Raw genomic sequence first — 15,709 nt, 5'->3', positions numbered from 1 at the left:
CCTTCGCAGCCGCCAAGTTAAAAATTCTCCGGAAAACATTAATACTTTTGTTTTTCCGAAATAATAAAATGGGGGTTCAATCACGGAATTACCTCGTTCCCACTGGTTTTCATTAATTAAAGTCTGGGGGAACAATATTCCAGTACACGGTCAATGGACACCTCCTACAAGCCCCCGCAAATATCAAGAACATTCGTAAAAGCGTAGTCAAGGCTCCTTTCCCCTTTTCCGCATTAAGCATCCACATGTCATTCTAAAGTTGACACGACTAGTTTTGTTACATTTTCACATAGTCAATTATATCAATACATGGGTTGATGTATAATGGTTTAAAGTTAAATCGTGAGTTTCTTAATTAACCTCTTTTTTTCTTATTTTTAATTAACCTTTTAAATAATATATATCCGATTTGTGTCGATCTAAACTTTATTCTTTTGAAACAACGTAATCCGATAATTTTACTTATTTAATTGAAGATCTTGTGAGTATTTTAGGGTTCTCTATAATTTTTTTGAAAGACCATTGATTGAAAAATATGTTTACAATTGAAATCAAACTTTAGACTCGTTGGTAGGGTTCTCGATAGTTTATATACAATTTAAGCCTTAATTAGCAATTTTGTTCTTTTAGACACTTGTTAATGTACGCAAAGAAATCAACTAATCAAGCGTCAAGTTACTTGGGCAAGGGACCACGGTCGGTCATGCAGATGAGAACCATAGGTTCATAGGGGAAGTGGGACCCTTCCTTTAAAGGCCAAACGCCCAAACCCAATCTTACAATCTTTGCATGCGAGCCACGTGGGACAAAGACAGAATAACGCGGATTAAAAACTGAGAATACGAAGCAAAAACGGACGGCCCACAAGCTCCCCTAAAGATCATCACGACATCTTGTCACCTTTAGATCCACAAATCCATGCAGAAAAAGCCATCGACCAATCAATCAAACACTTCGCATTACATAACACCCTCCACGTACAGTCTCGAAAGCCCTTGTTAACTTCCACAGTTCACACGGTTCAAAGTAAAAGCACGAGACAATAGTTAAATAATTTTCAAAATAAAAAAATTAATCGCTTGTAGAGCAAGATCTCTAAAACCGGTAGCAGAGAACAAAACCCCTTAGACTGCACAAATGTTTTAAGGCATTTGTCGTAAGCATGACGACACGTAGACGCAATGGGAAAACATAGAGAGGAAGAGACACGAGAGAGAGAGAGAGATTGAGTTAACGCGTAAGACCGATGGGACTAAAAGAAGCGACTGCACAGAAGAAGAAAGAATGCTTTCGCTCTTTTCTTTCGTTGGGTTCGTTTTCTAAAATCTGAACCAACATTGAAAACACTCGCTTTGACACATAAGCAAAAAAGAAAAGAAAAGAAAATCTTTCTTTCTCTTGTGCAATTATAATTTGTTTTTCCCTTCTTGACCTTTATACTTTCCCATTCACACCACCTTGTTATATTTCCTTCTCATCTTTTCCCGATTTTCGTTCTATCAAAATCGATTTCGTTGCTTTCTCTAGACTCTTAGTTATGGAGGGACATCATCATCATCAACATCATCAATCTCATCAGCAGCATCACTTGAGCAACGTTGTTGTGGATACTGGGGTAGGTGATAGGTTTCCTCAATGGAGTATTCATGAAACTAAAGAGTTCTTAATGATTCGATCGGAACTAGATCGTAATTTCATGGAGACCAAAAGGAACAAGCTTCTCTGGGACGTTATCGCTTCAAGAATGAAAGAAAAAGGTTATAATAGAAGCGCAGAGCAGTGCAAGTGTAAATGGAAAAACCTAGTCACTCGTTACAAGGTAAAGAGTTCAACCAAATCAATTAATTTTCAAATATTCGATTCTTTATTTTTTTTATCAACAAGAGAAACCCTGTTATCTTTATTAGTTAGAATATTAATTAATAAATATGTGTTTGGTTTGTTGTTCGTTATTTTAGGGATGTGAGACAATGGAAGCAGAAGCTGTGAGGCAACAATTCCCATTCTTCAATGAGATTCAAGCGATTTTCGCAGCGAGAATGCAAAGAATGCTATGGGCAGAGGCGGAAGGAGGAGCGAGCGGGTCGAAGAAGAAGCCGATGAACTTATCATCTGAAGAGGAAGAGGAGAATGAAGAAAGTGATCAAGGAGAGAAAGGTAGCACGAAGAAGAGGAGAAAGGGTAAGAGTATTGCTGCAAATGTTACTGGGCCTAGTAGTGGTAGTACTAATAATAATGTAAGAGAGATTTTGGAGGATTTCATGAAGCAGCAGATGCAAATAGAAATGCAATGGAGAGAGGCGTTCGAGGCAAGAGAGAAGGAGAGGCTGATGAAGGAGATGGAGTGGAGGCAGACCATGGAAGCATTGGAGAATGAGAGGATAATGACGGATAGGAGGTGGAGAGAAAGAGAAGAACAAAGAATGATGAGAGAGGAAGCAAGAGCCGAGAAGAGGGATGCACTTATTACAGCACTATTGAACAAGCTAAGAAGAGAGGATCATATGTAGCAATGGATGGGATAATGTTGTTTTTGTTGTTGTTGTTTTGGACAAGAAAGGAAGCCCTTGAGAGGTTTGTCCTGGAACTAGATCTCTTCAATAACATTTTGTAGTTTTTTTTTTACGTTCACAGAATTCTTCTAATCATGATATCCTTTTTGCCCAATGCATGAGGGTTCGTTTTGAATGCAATCTTGTCTTTTGTTCGATCAATATTGAAGTTGCTTCTGTATATGTTACAATTTAGAGAAGTCTGGATATTCATGAACAAGAGGAATATATATAATAGCATAATGTAGTAAGCAATGAAATGTTTCGGAAAGTTAAAAATGAGCATAGATCAAGTGATCTCGAATAGGTAAACTTTTTGAACTTCTGCTGATCAACCATAGGGAGACAAAGAGACAACTTGCCGAATTGAAACACAGTAAAAGTAGTCATCATTTAAGGCACATAATTAACCCATTCTTGGTGCACTTTGGCTATATTAATGGTCCATTAATCTAATCTTCCTTCAGGTACACGGAAATTAAGACTATGTATTGTCTCCTCATTTTACGTGTTTAGTAGAAGATGTATATTTAGTCCAAATTAAAAGTTTGTTGTTTAATTAAGTACTTCCATATCTTGGTCTGCTGTGATTTATAGAATTTAATTAATTTAATTGGAAAGGGAATTAGTGATCCAAGGTGTTGAAATTTCGTCTTTTAGAAAAATCATACTATGGAAAAATTCCAGGTATATATATATGAGGGATTTCTTAGGAGCATAATAGGAAAAATATGGAACTATAGATTCTTATATATATATATATACACGTGTGAAATTTGATCTCTATTGAATTTGTAAATTTGGTTTATGATGTATATGACTCTAACTAAGTCACTTTGGTTTATGTTGTCTTTAATTCCTCATCATCATCCGAGTTTTTATCCAAAAAATTTTGGAGGTTGGGTAACACAAGTGTATGATGTAATTAATGAGAACTTATTACCTGAAGTCTTTTCCGCCATTCATTTTTAAAGGATCGTGCTCTCAACAATTTCTAATGAATTCATATATTTCCATACTATTTCAAATCACATCTTTTTAGATCTTTTTTTTCTTTCCCTTTCTTACTTTCTCCTACACAAATTATCTTGATTCTCCTCATCATCACACATTATCTATGCTTTTTATGTTGTTTTTTTTTATTAAAGGTAATTAATTAAGCTAACTTTAACGATCGAGGGGTAGGGAGGGATGGGGTAATGACCCTACATTCTAGATAATGACGCTTTTTATTTCGTTTGGGCATTTCAATTAAAGCGTTGCTTTATCATTAATGACACGAATATTTACCGACGCCTGTTTGACGTTTTGAAAAGTGCCGAGAATTACTTTTAATGACGCTTTATAAGCGTCGTAATAAACATCCCTGTTGTAGTGTGTATGACATTTTTCTTGAGCGGCTAGTTGTGTCTTTATTTTCTTTTTGCTAATTTATTCTTGCGTGTTTTATTAAACTCAATTTCTTGGTCTTGGTCGATTATTTGGCCTTTCATGAGTTGAATAGAGAATAGCAATTTGTGTTTGTATCTAACCAGGACATATTTTGAGATTTGTATTACTCTTCCATTGCATTATCACATCGGTGACCCCAGCTTCTCTCCAACGTAAGTACGCGTGCAAGGTTCTTATGCAAATGTGGTTGTCAAGCAATTGAGTTTTGCTGGCTCATGCATATATGCCATCATAGAACCGCGTATTAACCTTGGACATTGGAATGCCAGCTTTGAATTGTACGTTTTGTCAATGTGTAACAGCTAAAGGTAAAATCAAAACCGTGTTTCATCGGCAGGAGTGTTACTATTTAGCTTGCGAATTTGTCACCGACAGGTATTGTGTTCTGTGCCAAATACGTATTATACTAAAAAGGAAAGCTATTCAGCTGCCTGTTTTCGATCATGTTCAGAGATTTTGACTTGCATATACATATAGTATAATATTTGAAAATTGTTATTTTGTTCCTCTAAACGGCTCGATGTACTGGCAGTACTGCAACCTTTTAAATTAGTCAAATAGTGACCACGTTGTTTGAATCATGCACCCACATGATTTGCAGTGGCAGATTTGGAAGATGATCTTTGTGTTTAATGTGAACTATTGTTATAGAAACATTCTTTCATTGCGAACGTACGCTTTGTGTTGGTTGCCAAGAAAACAATATGAGAATATATGTTTTTTAAAGGAGGCAGGGCACACATGCGCATGATAAATAACAAGTAGGGCAGCGAACTTTGTGTGACTAGCTTTATACAAGTACTTAAAATCTATTCGGGTAAACTCTAATTTTCTTGCCTGGAAATATGTATTTCCTTGCTTTGAAATGTCAATCTAGAACATAAGAAACAATACAGATTTGTGCTGACACGATGTCACGTCTAATTTCTTAAAACTGTGAGCTCGGAAAAATCTTTGAGCTTTGAAGCTTTATCATACAGATTTGTGCTGACATGATGTCACATCTAATTTCTTAAAACTGTGAGCCTGGAAAAATCTTTGAGCTTTGAACCTTTATGATGGATTGAGATTGAATTTGAATTTCGGAAAACGAACGAATATTTTACAATGAATAAATTTTAGATAAAAGAGTTTATTATATATTTATTGTATTGGCTCATGAGTTGTACCTTTTGTTCTTTCACTGGTGATTCCTACAGTATAGTAACAAAATACAATCACAAAATGCAATATATTAGTGGATTCAATGCATAGAATTATTAGAGACCACAAGTAGATCAGGTCTATGATCCTTGTGGGGAAGCAATATATAATTATTCCGATCATTTTCATACGTACCCAAATTTTAGTGGCATAAACCTTATCTTTTTGTCTATCATTACCATCGCACATAATTCTCTCATTTTCAATCCTTTATTGGGGCCATTTTTATGGTTTTTTCTTAAATGCACCAATATATTTGTTCTCATGCTTGATTGACAAGGAAACCGGTTCCTTTCTCTATAAGAAATCTTCACTTATCCGATCATCGATGAGTAAATGGAGACAAAATCCACACAACTCTTACAAGCAATCCCAGCTGGTGGATCAAGTGACTCGTGGGTCCCAGTGAATGTGAACGGAAATTGCATTCATAACTGTTTCGTTGACTTTTACTTAGAATAGCTTCGTCAAACCTTTGAATTGACTTGACAGGATTGATATTAACATAATAACATTATACATCCACGCGATTCTCCACCTTTTTTTTTTGTTCGAGAGTCTATCAACTATCAACGGGTGTGTTGCTTTGTTCATGTCCGGATCTGGTATTCAATAATCTCTCTTAATGTTTATCTATTAGATTGATATACGGCGGGGGTGATATATGTGTGTGTGTGTATATATATATATATATGTCGTACATTATATTTCAACTTACTGCAATTTGTACATTTATATTATATCTGCGAGTCAAGGAAGTTTTAGTTATTCCAAAGTAAATGGATGTTTATGTTTTTCCATAAATTAAAGGTTAACTTATGCTTTATGTGTGTAATTCAAGGATGTAAATAATATATGTGGTAAATTATATTGGTGGGTCCAAATATTGTAGAGTCCTTGGTACGGTGACGCTTGAATATCTGAATAGACAAATCACAAAGGGACCGGAACGTCGTGCTTGGAATAAAAGAGGGAGTCAAAGCCTCGTAGACTCCGAACTTCGAAGTATTTTACGTATTAATTTCCTAATTTCTTGAGTCCTCTCACCTGTTCTGAGCTGTTGACCTTCACGCAACTGTTAAACACATAATTAACTCTCTCTCTCTCTCTCATGTGCAACTCTTTAAACAAATCAAGAACTACTGCGAATATTATGCTGCACGCATTACGACCTCGCCACTTGAATAATTCTTTCATTTTACGGTTCTTGTTGAAAATGTCAGGACATGCCGTTAGCGTTGTAGGTTCAGATTGTCAAAAGGTTTGAATCATATTGTTTTTAATATGATTATATTTGCGATATTCTTCTGCACAAAGTTTCTTTGGGTTTATTGAAACTAGTTACATGCAGAGATTGAAATGTTTGTTTTTATGTTGTAATTTATATCTAAGATTACTGTTGACTTTTGGGTTTGCTTTAGGAAGAAAAAAAAAAGGAAACAGATCGTTCCACAGTTACATACTGCTACAATTTCTTGGAAAGCTCGATTGCTCTTGTTTGATTTGTGATTGCCAAGAAACTAGAGGAAACGGAACGACTACTAGTAGTCTTTAAATTTGTTCCAGGAGAATTTCTTATGAAATGGGCCTAAGGAGGCTATATGGGCTTTTTGTTTCTTTTGACAGTCTAAAGTCCAATAAATGAAAGCTTTAGTCACACCTCAAATTTTATCAAATATTACCTCTTATTAAAGCTATCCTTAAAATTTCAAAATTTTATAAAGACACCAAAAGTACATGAAATCTCAAATATTTTAGAAACACACCCCAAGCATAAAACATATTACAAAAACAGGGGATAGTGGTTGCAATAGAGATAATCCCTTGAGCTCGGTGAGTGATTCGTGTAATTCTTAGTAGGTACAAGAAGAACCCAATTAATTGAACAGTTGAACAAACCTGTACAGTGGTGGAGCTACAGAGGGACCGGGGGGGCCAGGCCACCCCCCTGGATTTTGACAAAAAAATTAGTACATATACATGTTTGTTGACAAGTTTTTCTTAGAAGTCTGATGGTGTACGTGCTGGTAGATCATTCTTCAGCCCCGAGTTCAAGTGTGTTGGACCGCAGTCCATCATTAATTTTTTGTTTTTTTTATTTGTTTTTTGTTTTTCTATTTGCCTTCTTATTGTTATTCTGCCTATTTTTCTTATTTACCTTTTCTTTCATAATTGTTAATATTGGTTTTAAAGTTGGTAAAATAATTAATAAAGAAAGCATAATTGGTATTCTTCCTTATTCAATAATTAACTAAGATTGTTTTTTGCTCAATTTATTCATCTAAAACAGAAGAAAAGGGAAGGAAAAGTGACCGAAGATCCTTAACCAACCAAGAGTTAGAAAGCAAATCAACCACCCAACCTCCATCCCATCTCCCCGTCGTCAATAGAGGTCCTCCAATAGCTTGGAACAGACCCAGCATCTAGAAAGAAAGAGTGGAACCCACCAACACCACCATTACACAAGCAAGCCCTCCAACCTCACCACAAGCAGACCCTCCAATATTCGGAAACAGGGCTTTTAGGTAGATGTCCAGTTGCTCCTAAGCTAAGCAAGCACTGAGGCAAGAAATGTTGGATATATTGCATGCATAAACAAGTGTAGTAATAATTATATTGCATCAACAACAACCAAGTTACACAAGTAGAAACAGTAACATAAGTAGAAACAGTAACACAACTACAATTGCGTGAATTAAGAATACCAAACCAAGATGTTGAAACAACTGATAGAAGGAGCGAGGTACGTGTTAGCGAATCTTCTTAAAGAAAATTTGTCTCAGCCACTTGGTACCTCTGCTATCCGGACAATCATTTTCCACAATACAACGCTCCATACCAAAGGTATGCGGCATTGCAATACTGGTGGACTCAATCTAACCAATACAAGAACGTACTCTCAAACTCAGAATTTTCGGAATAAGAACTTGCACTCAAGAACACATGAAATATGGAATGCAGAGTGTAGGAAGAGAGTTTTCGTAGAAATATTTAAAAGTATGTATCTTCTAAATGGGTATTGGTAGGAGGAGAGTTTTCGTAGGAATATTCAAAAGTATGTATCTTCTAAATGGGTATTGGGACCTCTGTTTATAGTAGAGAACCTCCACCCACTTCCCCAAAAATCGGCAACGATACTGATTTTTTGGGTTTACTTAGTACAAAATCATCCCATGATTTGAGCCATAACCACCCCACTAAATGTGGGGTTGACTCAACCAATACAAAACTCATATTCAACACACCCAAGAAAGAGTCCCAAAGAGACTCAAATCAAAGATTTATTGATTTCACGGGATCGGCCATTACCGGTGGATGCAGCATTCTTTAAAGACATTGTGATCTTGGGGTGTTAAGAGCCCAACCCTAAAAAATAACACGGTCAATGCAAAGTCAACAGAAGTATGGGTATGCATGATAAATTTTGGGGTGTGACTAAATTTTATCTCCAATAAATCCACGTGAACGGTGAACTAGGCCCAGTAGACCAGTTAAACGGATTCGAAATTTAGATTAAGGCCCAGCCCAAAACACATTGAATTCTTATTTAATTTTTTTCCTATTTTCTTTGGCGATTGAAGTCTGATTTCAGATCTGTGGGAATCGACCCAACGCCATCAATAAACAGTTCATCTTTCACATTTGCTCCTTTGTTAATTGATAATCATGCATTAATATCAGCGGAACAGTACTGCATTCTATGTACATTTTGCTTCCAGATTTCCCATGTAAAATCAGACAAGCTCACACACTACATGATGCACTAATTGATCTAAGATTGTCTGCACTAATTCCTTGCAGATATCTTCAAAACCTTCAAACGCAAACCCATTTTTCGCAGTCCAGTTTGATTCTTCTATATCTTCTTTTGTCCATCGGCAGAGCTCACTTGTCAGTTCTGCACCATACTTTGCTCGAAGACCCAGCTTATGAGTATTCAAAACTTGAGTAGGATGTGGTGATAGGGAGTCATAATTTTCTCTTGTTGGAGGCATTTTCGTCTTTGGTATTGAATCAACAGGCTTCATCTCTGTTTGGGAAATCAGAAAGACAAATATGAAAACCAGAACTTTGTTTTTAAGCATGAAAGTTTGTGTCAAATGTTTAAAACTAACCTGATTGAAGATATTCATCAAGGGCGGAAAGAAATTTGTGATCAAGCACAGAAGCTGAACTTGAACAATCTGAGTGACACTCTTGGTCTACTTCGCTATTCACTTCCTCATTTTCTTTCTTCTTCCTCTTCGTCATATTTTTGGAACCCGCATATTTGTCTTTGGGCTTTATTGCGTTCACTGGACTTTTTGCTTTGTAGGGTGTTTTTCCTGATAGCTTTTTGCAATTATTCTCCTTTTCAATTCCATCAGCCTTTGAAAACTGTTTATGAGAGACAACCGGCCTTCTCGGTTCATTCTTCAATGCAGAGATTTTGGAGTTATTTACTTTATTTTCTTTCTTCTTTTTCTTCATGATCACTCTTCCTGCTAGGTTCTCCATGCTCTTCCTTCTCTCTTCATCTCTCTGCCTTTCCCTTCGAAGACCTTCTTCGCATTTCTTCAATTTTGATCCCACTTCCTCTGCTTTGTCTACATTACCCAAGTACAGAACCAAGAAATCTTGATCTTGTTGCACACCATGAAGCGACGTCGGTACCTCACGAAACGACACCGACGTCCGAACACGACGATGTTTTGATTTACCTAAATCAAGCTCTGAGAAGTAGTCCATAAAATTAACTGATCTGCTTCTTGTGACTGAATCTGGAACTCTTTCTCTTGGGATCCATTTTGTATCTGGCAATGAATCTAACCCCATCAGCCTTGCCACTACTCCTGGAGCCAAGGCTGGAGTATTGACCCTCTTAGTCCCTGGAGCTTGAACTTCGGCATCTCTCTTCAAATCCTTCTTTTCATGATCGAAGTCAAACGTGTTTGACTTTGCAATTTGGTCTGATGGGTGTGTCTGTAGACTGCCTGCGCAGAGAATCCGACGTAAAATTGCAGAGAAACACCCGGAATCAGCGTTGTGTGAGGCACTCATGGTTTTTGGTGAGTGTGTGTTGGAGAAGAAGTGAAAAACATAGCTTAGAGACTCTGTAGTAAATGATGTAGCGATGCTTATAAGAAGATTAATAAATGGCGGGCTCTGATTTCGAGTGAAGTCGTGTTTCGAATCTGAACGTAGACTTTGGTCGCTGCTTTCACATTGTAGTCAATTAGGTCGTGTTTGTTTTAGGAAACCGACAGAGCTTTAGCCTCGTTTTGATATAATTTTCTCTCCCAAATTCAACATATTTATTCAGGTTTTTTGAAAATTTAGGAGGTTTGTTTTCGTCTACCAAACAGGCCTTTAAGCTATTCGATCTATATTTTGGCTCGCAGAAATTGAACTTTTGAGGTGAAGAAAAAAAAACACAGTTGTGGTCCCCGGGATGTGGGCCATGGGGCCATATTACCCTACTTTCGTGGTAGGCTGTTTTATGTTTACACTGTACAAAGGTCCAATTCACCGACTCTGTTGATAGTTGACACTGATGACTTTTACGGACCTACGCGGTCTTTGACTTTGTTTACTAATGGGCCGGTTAGATAATGGGCCTTGACGGGCATTTCGAACGGGCAACTTGCCTTTTGGGTCAGGACCACACACGAGTATTGAGTGATGAGACATGGACAAATGAAAGTTAGCTCTGCACTATCAAACAATGGAGTGAACATGACAGCAAACCACAAGGATCCTTAAATTACCAATTGGCGATTGTATTGATAATGATCCAGCTTCATGTTTCCCTCCTCATCACATTCTAATTTTAAAGTGAATTTTGTGGGAAGGAGAAGGACCACAAACGGTTAGGTTAGGGCATCCTCAATTTCGCCTTGAAAAGACACATTTACCCTTTAAATCAGCTCAATATTCCTCACAAGTTCGATCCACAATATATGTTGCAACTGAACACAGTTGTAACACACCTCACAACACCACAGTTTTTTGTGACACGCCAAACAGTTTTTACGTTCCAACTCACCTCACAGCACCACAACTTTTTACCTCACAACACCTCACCACACTCCCAAATGCTTACATTATATGTCGAATTGTCCTACGTAATCAAATTAGGTCAATTATTTTATTTTAGATTAATATACAATGTAAACCTTAAGTGATTTTATATTAATATTATTAGTTATCTAATATAACCGTAATTTAGGCGCCAAACAGCTTTTTACGTTCCAACTCACCTCACAACACCACAGTTTTATAACTCACAGCACCACGCCACACCTCACAGCATTCCCAAATAAGTCTGTCTCACTGCCGTGGCTCTGCCATGGATAGAGCACAGTTGCTTCTAGAAGGGTTACCGATCATTCTTCTCTGCTCGGATATCATAAGTTTTTTACATCAGTGCCACCTTCGAAACCTGTTCACGATCGCATTCGCCCCTCTCGCCCTCAATTTCAAGTCGATCCCCAACAGAAGCCAATCTATTTCCCCGTACACTCTCTCTCATATGCGCGATCCGTCATGCATACATTGCACACACGGCCTTGGTTGCATATGAAGATAATTAAATTTTGTTATATTTTGCAGAAATCGAGCAGCATTGGAGGGCTAGGAGTGGGCGTGGGCGTTGGCAGCAACGTAAACATTAACTTCTGCTTTTCTTGTTCTTACAGGTTTTCTCATTATTCTCATCTCCAATTATCGTTTCTTTTTGTGTGTTTTTCTTTGGTTATTGAGGAGATCTGATTTCGATCACTGATCCTTGATCTAGTTTTATTTTCTGGGAATTAGTGATGTAATTGCGCTGATTGATTTATCAGGAAATCATTGTTACGTTGCTATTTCGCACTAATATCTGCTAGACGTAGATCAAGTGAACTTGATTTGCTAAGTAGTATTTCTTTGCAAGTTTGTGTGTAGTTTATTCCCAGTAAGTTATGCTTTTCCGAGTTTTCTTGTTCTTACAGGTCCTCCCATTCTTCTGGTCTCCATCTTTCGTTCCTTTTGTTTTTTTTTTCCCCTCTTTTACTGGCTAAATCTTATTTGGATCATTGTGTCTTGAGCTACTTTGATTTGCGTGTTTTACTTGCACATGGTCTTGTATTGATTAGAAGGAAACTATTGATACGTTGCCTTTATTGGTAAATTGACATCTTCAAGACTTGGATTGAATTAGTTTGATTTGCTGAATAGCAGTTGCTTGCTTCTTTGACTGTAACTTCTTCCTTGTTCTCCTTCTAGTATTTCTTGGTGAATCTCAGATAACTTTTCATTTTGATTGGTTAGAGTTTGAAATATTGTCATTTGTGGTGCTTTGCTCTGCTCATAATGTGTTGTACATAAAATGCGTATTTCGTTATGAAAAAGAAATTTTATTATTTTCCCTGTCTTCTGAAATTTACTCTCTCTCTCTCTCTCTCTCTCTCTCTCTACCTCTCTTTCTTGCATTGTACTACCATTTACAAGAACTTTTTATACATGTCCCGCCATTGATGACTAAAATCAACATCATGTTATTATTTTTGATTATATTCAGATTTGCTTATGATCGATGATGTTACTTTGTCTAAAAACCTAAGTCTGTCTGAAATAAATAACTACAACAGAGCTGATTAAGAAGAAAACACATAAAATCAACTTCATAGAAGTTTGAGCAAGTTAGGGCTGAATTGAATAACCTCAACAATCCAGTGTGGTAGATTAATTTGGAAACCATTTTAAAATAAAATAACATCCAAAATCAAAACACCTAGGATCACACGCCTCAGAGATGCAGAGCCCAATAGCTCTGTACCCTCATCACCTTAAGGCAAGATAAAATGAAAAGACAAGAATATTGTCTTACAGAAGAAGAGATGCCAATCTTTTTCTAAGACTTATGAAGAATCACCTTTCCTTAGTCCACAAGAATCACCCAAGAAACTAGATTGATATCCTATAGAAAAATTGAAATTTCAATAGAAAATATGCATTTGGTTATTGAACTATCCCATCTTGTTCTCTGACGATGTGGTTGTACGTAGTTTTCAGGATGTCCAACAGAAAAAGAGAAAAGAACAGCATATAATAGGATTATTTTTCTCTTTGTTGTTGACTAGGACCACTAGGTATTTTTAGAGGAGCAATACATTATATTATTAATAGATTTCTTGCTCGTATTAATATATTTATGTAAATATGTCATTTTTGGCAGAGGAAATGCTGTAACAATGAAAAACATGCTGGAAACAGCATTTCCTGGGATTGATGTTATTTTGGCAAACCACCCGCCACCGCTTCCAAAAGGCCTGCTTAGCAAAGTAGTACCAGTCGCTCAATTTGGAATCATTGGAATAATAATGCCGGGCGAACAAATTTTCCAAGGTTGGGATTCATGACTCCCCCTCCTTGGTATTATCACTGCGGGCGAATAGGTTTGGAAGTATTGCAAGCACATGGCTCCTTGGTAACTTTTTTCAGTCCTTCCTGCTGAGTTCTGGTGCTTTTGAAGTTTACTGCAATGGTGAATTGGTAAAGTCCTATCCCTTTACATCTCATTTTTCATGCTGTCTTCTCTACAAGTTTGTGTAAAATATATAAAGGAAATCCTCTTTTTCTGTTTTCTATTATGAATCGGATATTAAATCATGACAATTTAAATTTATAAAAAAAAGATCATGTCTGGGTAAGATAATGAATGCTCACTGTATTGTTGGGTAGTATAGTATCGGTGTCTTTGTTTCTCCGTGCTTCTCCATTATTGTCCCTTGAACATTTTTTGTAGGTTTTCTCAAAGCTGAGGGAAGCATAGATTCCCGGACCAAATTGAATTGAGGGATCTTGTCCGCAAAAAACTCATTAATCAAGCACTGGTTACCGGTGTTGGAGGTGGTATCTGGTCTTAAGCCTTCAAACTATATCTTTTAAGTAGGTCTGGTACTTACAGGACTCAGGACTGCTATCAGCAAGTCATCTTCAACATTTCAACTTGGATGGATACAATTTTTTGAGACCCATGTTGCAGTAAGTGGACCTACTAAATTAATTCTTTGCTGTTAGTAACTTCTGTTTCTCTTAGTCGGGAAGAGGATGTGATGTATGTCTCATGCTTCAGAACTTAGGTGACATGCTACATTTATTCAGATCTTTTACTTCAAGCTTTCTGTTAATATACCCATATTCCTGATATATTCTCATGAAACAAGTTATCAACCGACTGGCGGCTCTCTGACAAGGAAATGAATGCAGGTTATTTTTGAGGAACTATGTTAGACCCTATAATTGTTTACTAAATTGCAATGCTTTAGCACTCTGTAGTAGGGATGGCAAAAAAAACCGATCCGAGCACTATCCACAGGGTACCCGGTCCGTTTAAAACCCGAAAACCGATCCTATAGGTTTTGGAAACGGTTTTGGTTTTTGTTTTCAAACCCGTCATGTTTTAGGGTCGGGTTCGGTTTATGGTGCCGGGTTTAGGGTACCCGAACCGTTTAATAAAAAGATTCATTATAGTAATAATATTATAAATCATCTATAAAGATATACTACTAGGATATTAAATTATAACATGATAAAGCATATTAAAACGTATATATTTATAGAAACATACTAAGGGCATCTCCAACAAGAGTCGTAAAGCAGTTCGTAAATGGATAACGGACGATTTGCATACCCATTTCGTCATTTTCGTCAAGCCAACAGAGGTCGCAAACCGATTCGGAAATTTACGACCCCATTTCTGGTTCCCATATTTGCGACTCTGGCAAGGAGAGAGACGAAGGTCGCAAACCAGCGCGGGAGTTGAGCAACGGCTATGAATAGTGCCGAAAACCAGGTATAAATGTTCACACTTACGATCGCTATTCGCTCACCAACACTGTCATTTCTCTTGCTCCCGCATCACTATTTCCAAATTGGCAGAGGAATAGTTTCAGATCTCTGCATTTGCATGTTTATAAGCTTCCGATCTACCGAAATTGTGTTGAGATTGGATCTGATCGTAGCTTCGAGTTCAGGTGCCGTACGGTGGCCGAACCGGAAAGGAAGGGGACAGCGAACCTCCTGCCAAGAGGCCAAAGGTTGCTTGCTAACTCTCAGCCACTTGTTAGAAGGAAGTGCAGCTTTATTGTCGGGGGGAATCAACAGGAAGGAAAAAAGAAGGTAGATTTTTCTATTCTATTTCCTCCTTTGATAAGGATTGGCTTTAAGTGATAGAGGATGTGATTGGAATTAATTTTTTATTTGGGTAATTTTATTGTGTCTTTGGTAGTATTTGTGATTGGCTTTAAGTGATAGAGGACAGCGAACCTCCCGTCAACATGATTACGTTGAACAATTCTATGGCTTGTAATGGAACCACGGTGGCCAGTTCGTCTCCTCCCATTTGCTTCTTGATCATCTGTCTCTCGTGCATTAAAAAGCTGCTCCAACTCATCTTCAGAGTCGGACTCAAAGGCAAGGAATTCCCTCAAAATCTCAGAACACTAACATTTGGGTGATCCATGGAGAAGTTTGAAGTT

The 15,709-nt window shown here is 37.3% G+C and overlaps 2 protein-coding genes and 1 pseudogene across 2 annotated transcripts; 2 read left to right on the top strand and 1 right to left on the bottom strand.

The window, feature by feature from the left end:
- Nucleotides 1-1,284: 1,284 nt before the first annotated feature.
- LOC119990746 (trihelix transcription factor GT-3b-like) lies at nucleotides 1,285-2,743 on the top strand. The gene is made up of 2 exons (XM_038836827.1): nucleotides 1,285-1,819; nucleotides 1,959-2,743. The coding sequence occupies exons 1-2, from the start codon at nucleotides 1,538-1,540 to the stop codon at nucleotides 2,508-2,510; spliced, it is 834 nt and encodes a 277-aa protein (XP_038692755.1). The 5' UTR covers nucleotides 1,285-1,537; the 3' UTR covers nucleotides 2,511-2,743.
- Nucleotides 2,744-8,824: 6,081 nt separating this feature from the next.
- On the bottom strand, nucleotides 8,825-10,316 carry LOC119987806. The gene is made up of 2 exons (XM_038832721.1): nucleotides 9,323-10,316; nucleotides 8,825-9,237 (listed from the first exon to the last, which is right to left on the bottom strand). Exons 1-2 carry the CDS (start codon nucleotides 10,245-10,247, stop codon nucleotides 8,942-8,944), a joined length of 1,221 nt encoding a protein of 406 aa, XP_038688649.1. The 5' UTR covers nucleotides 10,248-10,316; the 3' UTR covers nucleotides 8,825-8,941.
- A 1,219-nt stretch (nucleotides 10,317-11,535) lies between these two features.
- On the top strand, nucleotides 11,536-14,391 carry LOC119984492 (annotated as a pseudogene).
- The last annotated feature ends 1,318 nt before the right edge of the window (nucleotides 14,392-15,709 follow it).

This window comes from Tripterygium wilfordii, chromosome 3 (genome assembly GCF_013401445.1).
Source record: "Tripterygium wilfordii isolate XIE 37 chromosome 3, ASM1340144v1, whole genome shotgun sequence".
NCBI classification, from domain to species: domain Eukaryota; kingdom Viridiplantae; phylum Streptophyta; class Magnoliopsida; order Celastrales; family Celastraceae; genus Tripterygium; species Tripterygium wilfordii.
Note: the sequence above shows the minus strand (reverse complement) of the source record. Positions and strands in the feature narration are given on the sequence as shown.

What these genes read in the sequence shown, in the direction of transcription:
- LOC119987806 (XM_038832721.1), bottom strand. Translation starts at nt 10,247, where the DNA reads ATGAGTGCCTCACACAACGCTGATTCCGGGTGTTTCTCTGCAATTTTA. An exon ending in TGATGAATATCTTCAATCAG is followed by an intron (nt 9,238 to 9,322) that starts GTTAGTTTTAAA and finishes TTTCCCAAACAG; the next exon opens with AGATGAAGCCTGTTGATTCA.
- LOC119990746 (XM_038836827.1), top strand. Translation starts at nt 1,538, where the DNA reads ATGGAGGGACATCATCATCATCAACATCATCAATCTCATCAGCAGCAT. An exon ending in ACCTAGTCACTCGTTACAAG is followed by an intron (nt 1,820 to 1,958) that starts GTAAAGAGTTCA and finishes TCGTTATTTTAG; the next exon opens with GGATGTGAGACAATGGAAGC.